General features: G+C 56.7%; 4 protein-coding genes across 4 annotated transcripts; 3 read left to right on the forward strand and 1 right to left on the reverse strand.

The window, feature by feature from the left end:
- Positions 1-258: 258 nt before the first annotated feature.
- N657DRAFT_647444 (26S proteasome regulatory complex, non-ATPase subcomplex, Rpn2/Psmd1 subunit) lies at positions 259-4,255 on the reverse strand. The gene is made up of 3 exons (XM_062793312.1): positions 3,895-4,255; positions 922-3,844; positions 259-866 (listed from the first exon to the last, which is right to left on the reverse strand). The coding sequence occupies exons 1-3, from the start codon at positions 4,032-4,034 to the stop codon at positions 453-455; spliced, it is 3,477 nt and encodes a 1,158-aa protein (XP_062645709.1). The 5' UTR covers positions 4,035-4,255; the 3' UTR covers positions 259-452.
- A 1,114-nt stretch (positions 4,256-5,369) lies between these two features.
- On the forward strand, positions 5,370-7,924 carry N657DRAFT_682420 (mRNA triphosphatase CET1; the record flags this gene model as incomplete). Its single annotated transcript, XM_062796478.1, has 2 exons — positions 5,370-7,679; positions 7,748-7,924. 2 exons carry the CDS (start codon positions 5,370-5,372, stop codon positions 7,922-7,924), a joined length of 2,487 nt encoding a protein of 828 aa, XP_062645710.1.
- Positions 7,925-9,141: 1,217 nt separating this feature from the next.
- N657DRAFT_622453 (NAD(P)-binding protein) lies at positions 9,142-10,272 on the forward strand (the record flags this gene model as incomplete). The annotated part of the gene is made up of 3 exons (XM_062790649.1): positions 9,142-9,235; positions 9,307-9,744; positions 9,811-10,272. Exons 1-3 carry the CDS (start codon positions 9,203-9,205, stop codon positions 10,270-10,272), a joined length of 933 nt encoding a protein of 310 aa, XP_062645711.1. The 5' UTR covers positions 9,142-9,202.
- An 880-nt stretch (positions 10,273-11,152) lies between these two features.
- On the forward strand, positions 11,153-11,966 carry N657DRAFT_576917 (zincin; the record flags this gene model as incomplete). Its single annotated transcript, XM_062789216.1, has 2 exons — positions 11,153-11,540; positions 11,611-11,966. The coding sequence occupies 2 exons, from the start codon at positions 11,153-11,155 to the stop codon at positions 11,964-11,966; spliced, it is 744 nt and encodes a 247-aa protein (XP_062645712.1).
- Positions 11,967-12,938: the final 972 nt, after the last annotated feature.

Below are 12,938 nucleotides of genomic sequence, written 5' to 3' on the forward strand. Positions count from 1 at the left end.
GGTGATGTGTGTAAGACAGAACGGTTCTGCGTTTGGGCTGTGAGGCCGAATTGGGATGTGAGCTGCGGCTCCTGACATGGAATTTGGACTACTTGAGGAACTTATCAGCAAGCAAGCAGCTTTTGACGCCTGGGTTAATGAGATGCTTGTGGTCAGACGATCTTGTAGGCAATGACGTCGGTTCCTGCACCCGGAAATTTCCACCGCCAAGACATTAAGGGACCCGCAAGCGGCTGTCGCTTTTACCATCAGGTACTACAGGGATGTACTGTAACTGTATTTCGAGCACCGATGGTGTCAGGAATAGAGCCTAAGGCCTGGATGAGCCGGACCAGTCTATTATCAATCCCTCTGCGCTCCCCACAGTTACAACAACTATCATACACCGCTGCTCTCATCTACACCCGTCCATTCTACGACTCCGGCTCAAGGGCGTCGATGAGGGATTTCCACTACTCTTCCTCCTCGGCGTCGGTAAAGTACTCGAAATCGGCCGGCGCCGGGGCCTCCTCATCGCCCTCATTATCCTCGTCCACCGCCGTGAGCACGCCGGCAGCGGCCGCAGCTCCGCTACCACCGCCAGCAGCAGCTTCCATACCGGCCGGGGCCGCCCGTCCCTCTGCTCCGCCCGCAGTAAGCCGAAGCAATTCGTTCAGTTCCCGGATGCTGCTGCCGCCGGACATCGCCCGCGACGACCAGTTCGAGAGCAGCGACTGCGCGGCGTTACGAGGCGTCGCGCCGGCGGCACCCGTAGCGGCACCGGCTACAGGAGCACGCTCGGTCGTTGCCTTCTTGAGCTTCTCTTCAATCAGGTCCTTGGGCTCATCGATCTGCGTGTCGTGAAGAAGAATCGGTCCGCCAGTGGGCTATGACGTCGTCAGCAGAGTACAGTAAGACGACCAGAAATGTGGTGAGATCTACCTTTTTGACCGGCTTGTAGCGCCCAGCCGGGAAGCTGATGTACTTGAGCTGGCCGGGGAGGACACGCGACATGTTCTCGATCTCGTAGCCAACCTTCTCCTTCTCGGCTTTCTTCTTGGCATCTGGACCAGCCGAGCCTTCCTTCTCGGAACCCGCATCGCCTTCTTTCTCCTTCGGCTCCTCAGCCTTGGGCTTCTTCTCCTCGTCCACTTCCATCTTGTCAACCGCTGGTGCGGGCGTCTTGGTAACCGTAGGAGTGTCAATGTCCATGCTCTCGCGACGCTGAGCCCGCTCCTTCTTTTGCGCCCGACGTTTGGCCTGGGCCGTGGTGGAAAGAATGGCGGTGGTCACCATGGCAGGTCCTTCCTCAACCTTGACTTCTTGCTCGGGGGGGTAGTCAAACAGGCTGGGACGAGTAGCGCAGTGGACCTTGATGCTGGGCATCTCGAGGTCGTGGTCGAGGCCAATGATCGACGTAGGCACAAAGCTGAGCGACAGGAAGTGAGTAAAGGGGAACCAGTACCAGTACTGAGTGAACACGGCCATGCCGACAATGCCCGCCATGTTAAGATTGCCTGTCTGGGTCTGGAGGCCAATCGTGCAGTTCCGGCCGCCAGCGTCGAGGATACCGAGCGCAAGTGCAGCGCCGAACTTAGTCATGGCGTCCTCATGGCGGTCTCCAACCACCTTCTTCAAAGTTTTCCGGATGGCGGTGACCTTGGGGTTCATGGCCTCGTTCTGCTGTACCATGATCATGGAGAGGGCGATGAGCGCACCCTGGCGGACAAAGTCGGTAGGGTCCTTCATCATGGGCTCGAGCAAATCAATGGCCTCATCCAGCCCCGTGCCAGCACATGCGATACCCAGGGCCATGGCAGAGCCGTACCGTACATGGGGGTTGTACGACTCAGCGAGCAGCTCGACCATGCGAGGGACGCTGCCCGGCTTCCGGAAGAGAATGAAGCCCAGACTCATCACGGCAATGCGGCGGACGTCGTCGTTGACGTCGCTCACGGCAGTGTGGAGAAGCTTCCGGACGGCCTTGTTGCTTCCGGTGCCACAGTAGGCAAGGGCGACGGTGAGAATACCACCGTAGCGCAATGTTGGGTCAGGGTCGTTCAAGAGACCTTCGATCATGCTGTCGGCGCCCTCCTGTCGCCCATACATGATAAGCGCCATGCCGAGAGCACAGCCGCGGACGATTTTCTCGTGGCTCGTTTCATGGGCGTAGGTGAACAGCGTCTCGAGGGCCTTGGCGTTTCCTGTTCCAAGCATGATCAAGCCCACAGCCAAGCCAACAGCCTCGCCATTGAGCGCCGAATCAGCGAAGAGCACCTTGGTGAGCTCATCATATATCTGCTCGTCGCCGCACGCCATTCCAGCAATGCCGAGGCCCAGCGCGCCGCCATGTTGAATGATTTCCTCGTCGGCCGCCTTGAACATGGTTTCAAGGTAATCCAGGGCATCGGCGCCGTGGTTTGCATGGATCAGGCCATAAGCATAGAGGGCTCCACCTTGGCTGAAGATGGAACCGCTGGACACGCCACCTTGCTTTGGGAGGTAAGGCTCAAGAAGCTTGCGAGATTGACTGATATTGCCGCGGTGGATGACACCGAGCGCGGCGGTCGCTGTGAACTTGGACCAGTTGACAGCCTTGCCCAGCCACTCCAGGTTATCCCGGAAGAACTTGTCGTGAGTGGTGCCCGCGTTCATGAACGCGTTGCAAAAGGTGACGGCGGTGTGGAAGATGGAATTGCGCGCCTCCAAGCTGTCCCGGACCTTGTTGAGAATGCTTAGATCTGTGTGGTTGTTGCGGTAGAGGAACTCGAGGTTCAGCCTGATAGTCGTGCTGCCGTTGAGAATTGACCGGATGTTTCTGTAAACCTTGGCCACATCCTCTGGCAGCTCTTCCTCGGAGCTTTGGTTTCCAAGAAGAGGCTCAGACTCGGCAGCGTCGTCGCCCGCTTGCTGTGCTTCAGGCGTCTTTGGCGGCTCACCGGACGGGAGAGACTTGATGACCTTTGCCAAGAACTCCTGGGTGCCGTTGTCGTAGAGGTCGAATGCGATTTGATACGCAACAGCGATCGCAGACTTGTCACCCTTGGTGATGAGCTGCTTAAGCAGCGCGGAGGCCTCCTCGTCCGAGTCAAGGTAGACGACGCATTTCGCGATGGCAAAGTAGTCCGGGTTCGGAATTTCGTTGAGGAGATCGAGAATTAAGCGCAGAATCTCGGTCCGCAAGCCACGTTCCTGGACGATATCCATGCAAATGCTTAGGGCGTAGTCCATCAACTCCTCCGCCGGGCTTTGGGCACCTTCTTGCGCCTTCGTCTCACTGGCCCTCTTGATAACTCTGCGGAGCACGTCAAGGTTTTTGGCTTCCACAGCAATACCGACAACCTGCCGATATTTGCCTTCCCTCAGGCAGCTTTCAAATAGACGCTCAATCGCACTCTCCAAGGCAGTCCAAGTCGTGTTGTCGGTGATCTGAGCCACCGAGGCGGACCTCCCCTCCTTCGTGGGCTGGAATGTGGGGTCCAGGATGGTGTTGTCGACCGAGGCGCGGGAAAGCAGAGACTTGGAAGGCAGCGTCGACTGGGAAAAAGGAGTGGTTGGCGAGATCAAGGCCGAGCCGTCGAACGAGCCGCTACCGAATGTGGTCGCGAGAGACGGCAGCGCAATGTCGTTCTTGGACAGCTTCGATGGAGTGTGGCGAGCCGACGAGACGGCGATGTACTGGTCGATGCACTTGGAGATGATCGTCTCCTCGAATTCGCCCGGCGCATCGAGCTTGAAAAGAGGGCCCGCGGCGAGCGCAAAGGTCATGCTCTCATTATATGCCTGCAGGTGGAAGTAGACCTTGGCGAGAACGAGGGCGGCAAGCTGGCGCTCGGGAAAGCTCTCGTCTTCGTACAGCGCCTCACTGTCCAGAGAGTCAGCGGGCATCACACAGGGAGGCATCCGGGCGCATACATCTGACTCAATGCGCCGGCCACCTCAGTCCAGACGGTGTCGAGATCATCGTTCAGGGTCCTAAGGGCGAACACTTTAAGTTCCGGCTCCTCGTCCGCCAGGAAGCCCAGGACTCCGGTTGCCGAAACAAGGGCTGGCATCGTGAGGGCGATGAGTTTTCGATGCGGTTAGGATTTCGAATCGAGTTCTTCGGGTGGTTTTAGAGTCCACTATGTAATGGGCTATCCTGAATACAACCGCACCCCGAGATGAATGGGTTCGTTATGTCGGCACGGCGCGTTGGGCTGATCAAGACGGCGTTGAAGGTTGTTGGTCGGGAAGGCAAATGGAACTGTTGGATTTGGAAGCTTTCGGGCGAACCTCAGCTGGTCCAGCCACGTCAGGAAGCTCCTGCCTTGCAACCTGGGGCGATAGTCCCTCCAATCGGACGCAACACGGCTCTGCGATTCTCCAGGGCCCCGGCTTGGCTTTTGTGGACCTCGCGTCACGCTGCAACTTGAACAAAGGGAGCAAGAAAAGAAGGTAGAGCAAAGATTGAATTTCAAGAAACTCACTCCGTACCTGTCCATTCGACATCGCTATCTTTATCCTCATCTCTGTCGCGAATACCTTCGGACGTCTTTTAATTATTCGATCATGTTTTTGGTAGCTAGTCCAAGCCTGTCCCAAAAAGGCTAGCGCGCAGCCTGAATAACCTGACGCCATCTGGCAGCCTGGCTCGTCCTGTCTCTCCCGCCTGGATGTGAGCTCTTGAGCCTCTTGTACTCTTAACACGCGACACCTAATGGCGCTGTTTGCTGGATGCTCCACACTCTCGTTGAGCAGTCCGACATGCCGGATAGATGTGTCTTACGTTCATCAATTGTTTTCGCCTGACCCGAAGAACTGCAGTTTCAAGCTGCAGGGCTTTTGCAAACGGAATGGTTTGCGCATTGTTAGGGAGTGAAATGGAGCAGTTGGCACAGCACATGCAAGGCTCAGGGAGTTGACGGGAATCCACACTGGCGCACCTGGCGCACACATCAGCCTTTTTAGAGCCCTGTATCTTCATTTCCATGCGCCGTGTTATTTATCATATCGCCGTGTTTGTATTGACTTGTCGAGCATTTATTTTGTCTTGCCGTACGGATACAGAGTCCTTTTTTTCTTTCTTGTTCCTGATATGGTATCAAAGAGCGGGGACACAACTCGCTCTCCCTTCTTTCTTTCCGACCGAGAGCTCGACTCGACAATGTGACAACGTTTGTCGCAACCATCGAAACGAACACCTCGACAGGAAAACCTCCCCTCGCGCGTCGCGGCAAGCCAACCGCCCATTTGCAGTAGCTCATCGAGGAGCTTGCGGCTTTCGTTAATGACTTGCAAGAGGAGGATCGCGGGTCGATTGGAAAAGTCCAATCCGTGGTCGCGTGAAAGACAAGACCTAGCAGGGAGAAGAGAAGGAAGAATTGGATCACGACAGACGCAGTTTCAAGATGGATCTGAGGGGCATGCTGAACGATAACGGTCCTTCCGCATCGCCGCCGAACAAGCCGTCGCCGCTGCTGCAGCAGATATCGCAGCAACCCGCGCTCCCGTCAACCCCGGCGCAGGCTAACCCGCAGCAATCGTTTCGCGACTACAGCCAGACGCAGCCGTCTCCCGGTAGACATGTGTCGCAGGAATATGGCGCACATCACCTGCAGTCTGGCTCTTTCGCGTCTTCCCCGCCTTTTCAAGGGGCTCCCGCCAGCTCTTACGCAAGCCGTCCGCCTCTATCACTTCAACAGCTCCCGCCCAACGACCTTCGATCGCCGAGCTTGACGGGGCCAGGGCCATCTCCCTACCGGCAGACCCCCTCTGCCTCCCTCAGCGGCGCAAGCGGCTATCCCTTCCCGCCGCAGCAGAATTCCACCAGTCCCGTACAACGACACCAATACCCTCCGGGCAGCTCATCATACCATCGAGAGAGCTACCCGCAAGCAGCCGCCGCTCCATATGTTCAAGGGTCACATGTTCCCCAAACTCCACCGGTTAGGACTCCAACCACGGGACAGTCCTTTCTGCACCAAGCTCAGTCGGTACAGTCCACACCGACGCCAACATCGGCCCAGAGTCAAGCCGCACAGTACGGGGCGCCCTTCGCCCAAGGAAGTCCAGTGGCTTCGGCGCGTCCTATTCAGCCAGCGGACACGTTCCAACGCCCACCCTCTCAGCCACCGATTCCGAGTGGAGCAATCCCGCTGTCCGCTCGCCCGGCGCAATCCGTAGGCTACGCCCAGCACAGCCAACCATCCAGTCCGTACCAGCAGCGTTTGCCGGGACCCGGTTTCCATCACAAATCACAAACATCCCCACCCCCTCCGCCTCCACCTCCTCTGCCCAGGCATTCAACTTCGCAAAGTATCCAGGAGGGTCACAGCCAGGACTCCGTCCGGGGCCCACCGACGCAGGACGACAGAGACCGCAGCCTTAGCGTCAGTCCGAAAACACGAGTCCCCAGTTTGCCAAGCAGCTCCGGTCGCCCCAGCACTTCGGCTACAGAGCCAGAGCCGTACCACAGCCAACCCCACCCTGCTCCGACCATGGCAGACCGTGCCGCCACACCAATGAAGCGGAAGCTGGACGATAGGGAACTACGGCCCGAAGAATTGGAAAAGCGAGACACACGACCGCCGCCTTTTCAACAGGTAAACGGTCGATCGGACCGCGTCGACGGTGTCGCGCTCAAAGCTTCTGTGCAACCTCCGGTCGACCCCAAAAAACCGATGAAGAAGAGAGTGGTCCATCGGACCACCCCGCCATGGGCCCATTCGGTCAAGGATCGGGCCCCCGCCCACCCGAACCGTGTTCTCTATCAGCCTGTCCCGCACGCCGGGTCGCAGGCCAACGGCAAGCTTGATCGCCACCCAGTCCGGCCTGATCGCATACAGAGCCGTCAGCAAAGCCGGCATGCGTCTCCAGAGGAAAAACGTACCGTGGCCAACAACGCACCAGCACCGAGCGTTCCCCCCGAGACTGCTAACCCATGGGGGCCGTTGGGACCTTGGGAGCCCAGCATCACCAATTCGGTTCCTCAAGAGCAATTCAGTAGGGCGCTCGCCGACTTTCTGTTCCAATATGTCATCCTCAATGAAGACATGGGCGAGATCCAAAGCCGCGGGGTAAAGTTTGAAATCGAAGCCAAGCTCGGCATGCTCATCGACAAGGGCACCAATCAGCGAGTGGAGCTCCCGGTGCAGACCGAATGTGTGCTCAGCGAGGGCGGCAACTGGCTCGGCTTTCGATCCACCATGACGGAGCATCAGCACAAGTCCTTCAACGAGTTCCTCAACTTCCTCGTCCAGCAGACCCACCCGGCCAACAAGGCTGCCAGCGCCGCCATGCCCCGGCCGCGGCTGCCCATCGACTACCTGCACCGCCGCGAGATCGACAAATTCTTTGAGCTCCCGGCCACCGTCCGCGACAAGACCCTTCCGGTGTGTGTTGCTAAGCCCATCGGCTCCAAGGGCCACGGCGCCAAGGTGCGGGTGACGTACGACCAAAAGACCAACAAGGTCCTCGGCAAGATCGTGAAGGCGCGCATCGCCGACATGAGCCTGCACTTCCCGGACATGCCGCTCGACTGCCGCATCAGCGTCAACCTGGAGATGGATTGGGACGGCGCGGTCGAGGAGCTCGAGAGGATGGCGGCCTCTACGGGCCGCCCGCCCATTCCCCCGCGCATGAAGGACCGGCTGAGCTACAAGCATGGGTTCTACCAGATCGATTTAACCCAGGTTACGCAGAACGTGACGGGTCATGGTGTAAGTTGCCAACCCTGTCACCGAGGTGTTTTCTTCGTGGGGGAGTGCGTAGCTAACGGAGGTTGCAGAATACGCAACGCACGGAGAAGGAGCACGAGTTGGAGGTGGAGATTGACCCTGTTCCCGTGATTGAGCAAGGGCGCAGGGCCATGGATGGCCAGCCGCATCAGTATGTGGAGGTGGTGGAGGGGTTGGTCAATAACATCAGGATATTGGCACGGAAGGCGAAGGAGTTTGGCACTTAGATCGACAGCTCCCCGGCCCATAAGCCCGAATCCCCGACCTCGTCATGGCGGTAGTAATGGTGGGTATACCTGCTACGCTGGTGGCTTTGGCACGGCCGAGAGTCCGGCACTGAGAAGAAGGCGCTGCCCCGTGCCTCCGTTCCGTACATTTTAGGGGCCTACAGATTGTTTCTTGCAAGAGTGTTTCATTCAACTTTCTCGTTTTCTTCATTTGTAAAACACTTCTTCAACTGTTACTTTATTCGGAGGCATTAGATACCATCTTGTTCTTGGGGGAGCAAGAGCTGGTTTGGGAGCACGGTGGAAAGATGGGGCGCTTCGATGGCATCAAAATACTCGGCATGGTTTCTCGTTCTCGGTTTCGCTGTTGACGTACATGGATCTGATGTTCTTTTCTGGATGATTGATAGTAACACAATTGTCACTCGAGGATATGAAAAGCCCATTTCCGTGCTCGATGATATGTCTGTCAGCTTAATGACCTGAAACAAGCCACCCTCGTCCTGCCACGCACACTTCGATCACTCCCACATAAAGGACAGGTGTTTAAGGAATATGGTAAGCTACTGTATTTACGTTAAGTCAAGCAGAGAGTATCCCCTGGTCCTGACTCCCCGTCCGGGGGCCCAAGTTTCGATTTTCGTCTCGCCGCTCGGGATGTGGGGTTGCAGGAATGATGCCCATGACTTACTCCGTCAGTGGTTAAGCTCTACCAGCTCCTTCTCCATGGCAAACTGAATCAAAATGAAACGGTGGGTTTAGAGGCAAACCCCTGTTCGTGTCAGTTAGTAGCAGGCGTGTGTATCCAATGTCCGTCACTCATACTGCGTCTCCAGAGCTGCCGTCTTGTAAACCAGAGACCCGTGCGACCGGGCAGTGACTGCCGCAACCAAGCCATCCTCCGTAGACGTAACCACCTCGATCATTTAAAATGCCTTCAGGTACCCAGTGAATGATGCTGCGGACGGATAGCAGTGACCCCATCTTCACTTCGGGGACAGTCGACCGTAGGAAAACTTCTGTAAGGTACACGTTATGGCCTTCATTCCTTCCGCAACGGCACGCGAGTCTTGCAAATATCCATGGATGTTACACCTGGAAGGAAGCTTGAGGGAGGGAAGACGGCAAGGTATTTTAGCAGGCGATCCGAATCATCTGGTGCCGCTCCTCCATTTTTCTCCCGAGTCCTTACACCACCGTCAAGCATACTCTCGTCCAACAAGGCTACAGTATATTGACAGAAAACTTTGTAAAACCAAGGTGGTAATTAAAGTCACAATGGTCCCCATCAAAACCGTCGCTGTGTTGGGAGTAGGGCTAACCACCCAACCCATCCACATCATTCCCTCTCAATTACTTGCTAACCCCGATTGGTTTCTCAGGGCTCACGCAACCTTGGCTCCTCTATAGTTCACGAGCTCCTCTCGGCAGGCTTCACCGTCACGGGCATCACGCGAGAGGCATCCACCAGCTCGACCCCAACGTTTCCCGACAGCGTCCCCATCAAGAAGGTGGATTACACCTCGTTCGACGCGCTCAAGGCCGCCTTCCGAAACCAGGACGCCGTCGTGTCTGTTGTGGGTGTTGCCGCCGCAGTCGTCGACCAGAAGATTGCCATCGACGCCGCCGCGGAGGCGGGCATCAAGCGGTTCATTCCGTCCGAGTTTGGGATCAACACGCGCAAATTGCGCCCCCTTTCTCACTCGCTTCGCAAGATACTGGGGGACAAGATCGCCGTGGTGAATTACCTGGAGGAGAAGGCACAGGAGGTAGATGGTTTCACGTGGACGGGGCTGTCGACCGGCTTGTTTCTCGACTGGGTAATGTCGTCGCACGGATTCACACTTGCACACAAAGAGTGCCCTGGTTAACATGGAGAGTAACAGGGCCTCGACGACTCCGGCCTGGGCATCATCAACCTCAAGGACAAGACGGCCACCGTCGTCGATTCGGGCGACGAGAAGTTTCAAGCCAGCAACCTCGCTCAAGTCAGCCGCGCGGTGGTGGGCATTTTGAAGCACCCCGAGGCGACGGCCAACAGGTACCTTGCCATGGCATCATTCAATATATCGCAGAATGAGCTGATCGCGATGGTCGAGGAGTTGACGAAATCAAAGCTTGCCGTCACGCGCGTTAGGTGGTCGGATTTGGAACTGGCCGGGGAGTTGAAGCTTGTTGCAGAAGATGGTCCGGCCGCCTTTGTCGACTTCTTGAGGGTGCATACCTCGGCGGATGGAGCTGGGAATGCGCTTAGTGAGGAAGAGAGTGCAAACGGACTTATCGGGCTGCCGTACGAGGACGTGAAGTCCTCGGTGGAAAGTTGGCTGAGGCGGGAGGGGGCGTTGTAGGTGAAGAGAAAGGGCTGGGACCGAGCCGAAGACTGAGAATATCCTTCTTGTAATCCAATGGCGATGGCGATGACGGTCAGTGAAGCGGGTTGATGTTGCACGAAGCCTTTCCGATCTCGCTACCGCAGGCTGGTCCGCGGCCGATACCAACCTCCCACGACATGCTACCGTCACCGTGGGGGTCGCTGCGCGCTGCCGGTACATCACTGGATGTTTTCTCTCTCGAGATGTAAGTTGTCCTTTCTTGGGATCTTGGCGGTACCTTAACGGCTGCCCTTCTGCAGGAAGGAAGAGGGGTTCACCAGTGCGTGGTAACGTAAGGCCATCAAGGTTCTCACCCAGCTTCTCGGTTTTCTCTCATTTCCAAGGAAGCTTCTGACCATTCTCCCTATCATTACCTCAATCAATGAGCCAATCTGGAAGTTATGCAGTCAAGTCGGGTTACACCCGCTGACCTAGCTTCCAGCCCCTACTCTCGCAAGTTCGTCGATAAGGGAGTCTTTGCGGCCGATAGAGATGACCTTACTGAGCTGCATAAAATGCCGTTGCCGGATTTGATGGAGCTTCATCCTGGAATGCCAAGTGAAGCCTTACCGATTTCTACCAGACGACATGGCAGAAGAATCCTTGTTGGGCTTTGTTGGCCGAGCCTGGAGACAAACGTGAGGGCAACGATTCGCCGCTTGCCAGGAGAAAACCAGAGTCTTCAGAGCGGTGCTATCCACAGCTTGGCCAGGAGAACATCAAGCATGGCCCCCACGCTCGGCGACGGCTTGATGGTATAAATCCCAGAGTTGTCTCCCACAAGGGAGCCTCCAGATTGAGGTTACACTGCATCCAACCTGCCCTCTCAGCAACCGATCGTTTGCCTTGAACCGTCATGCGTCTTCAACTCCTCTCCGTTCTCAGCCTCCTCCAGGCAGGCGTGTGGGCTGCCCCAACCGCCACCGGCAGCACAGCATCCTCAACTGCAGCCGCCTGGGACTTCAGAGCCGGGGCAGTCACAGAGTACCCAATCCACTCCTCCTGCAACATCACCCTGCGCCGCCAGCTCGAGCGCGCCCTCGATGAAACCGTCGAGCTTGCCGAGCATGCTCGCGACCACATTCTCCGCTGGGGCAACGAGTCGCCCTTCTTCCAAAAGTACTTTGGCACCAACAGCTCGACGGCCATGCCGCTGGGCTGGTTCAGCCGCGTCGCTGCCGCCGACCGCAGGGACATGACGTTCCGGTGCGACGACCCGGACAAGAACTGCGCTACACAGGACAGTACGTACCACGTTCTAGTCGAGGTCATAGTCTTAGGTGAACTGACAGCTAACTTTCATCCAAAAATAAGACTGGGCCGGACACTGGCGCGGCGCCAACGCGACCCAGGAGACGGTCATCTGCGGCGCCTCGTTCGTCAAGCGGCGCTGGCTCGACTCGGTGTGCGGGCTGGGCTACACGGTGAGCGCGTCGCCGCTCAACACCTTCTGGGCGACCGACCTGCTGCACCGGGTGTTGCACGTGCCGCGCATCAGCGAGGGTGTCGTCGACCATTTCGCCGAGGACTACGAGGGCGTCGTAGAGCTGGCCCGGACGGAGCCGGAGAAGTCAGTCATTGACAGCGACACGCTGCAGTACTTTGCCATTGACGTCTATGCTTTCGATATTGCAGCCCCGGGAGTGGGTTGCTCTGGGAACACGGAGTAATTAGTCTGATATTGGGTTATGATCATGTCTGTATGAATAATACTCCCCTAGCAAGCGAGACCTTGGTCTCTCTACTGTAGTCACAATGGATGGAAGAGAACACGGCCAGGCAATAGAAGCACAACCGGCCATCCGCGTATGTGAAATTGACTTGTTGTCCGAGTTGAGGCCCATGGCTATACCAGCAATCACAGTCACTAATATCTCCGGTGGATGGAAGAGAATACGAGGAAATAGGCACCCTTCCAGCAGCACAGCATGCGTGGCCGGATAGTCAAACACAACCTTAGAGTACTAAGGTCAGAGGTATTGACCAAGGCAGGCTTCGGGCTGTATGACGCTGTGTAGGTAGAGTTCGGAGCACTGACATGAGCCAGTTCTGGCCAGAATGCATCCCTCGTGCCCAATTCTTGTAGACAGCACGTAGGGGTCGGCCTGGCCTAATCTCTGGAGGTGCGAATTTATCGGTGAGATCAGTTAGGCTATTGCAATGTGTGACAGGCATGTTGAACCGCGAGACGGACCGAGTACACGCCGATAATGGGAATGATATGGTACTGTAAAACCGCCCTTGTGAATGTAAGAAGGCTTAATGGTGGCAATCCATGAATTACCAACAAGGGTTAACAGGGAACTGGACGATTTCTGGGTGCACTGGAGCAAGCAGAACTGCTACATGTATGGAAGGTGTGATTTCGTTGTTCCCTTTTGTCTTGGCTGCAGCGATTTCTTCAACTTCAACCGGTGAGTGGGAAGTTGTTGACCAGAAGTTGGTGGCACTGGGGGGCATCGGGCTCAATTTCTCCTTGGTTCGTACTAAAACTAAAATAATACAGACCCGCTGGCTCCAACCAGAAGCTCGCCGGCAAGGTTCGTGAAGTAGTTGTGCACTGACCGCGGAGAGCAATGGTCCGCCAAAATTGCTCTTTTCAGGCTCATGCGATGTTTATACGGTTGCAGCAGACTCCCCGA

Source organism: Parathielavia appendiculata, assembly GCF_033297405.1.
Source record: "Parathielavia appendiculata strain CBS 731.68 unplaced genomic scaffold N657scaffold_10, whole genome shotgun sequence".
Lineage (NCBI taxonomy): Eukaryota > Fungi > Ascomycota > Sordariomycetes > Sordariales > Chaetomiaceae > Parathielavia > Parathielavia appendiculata.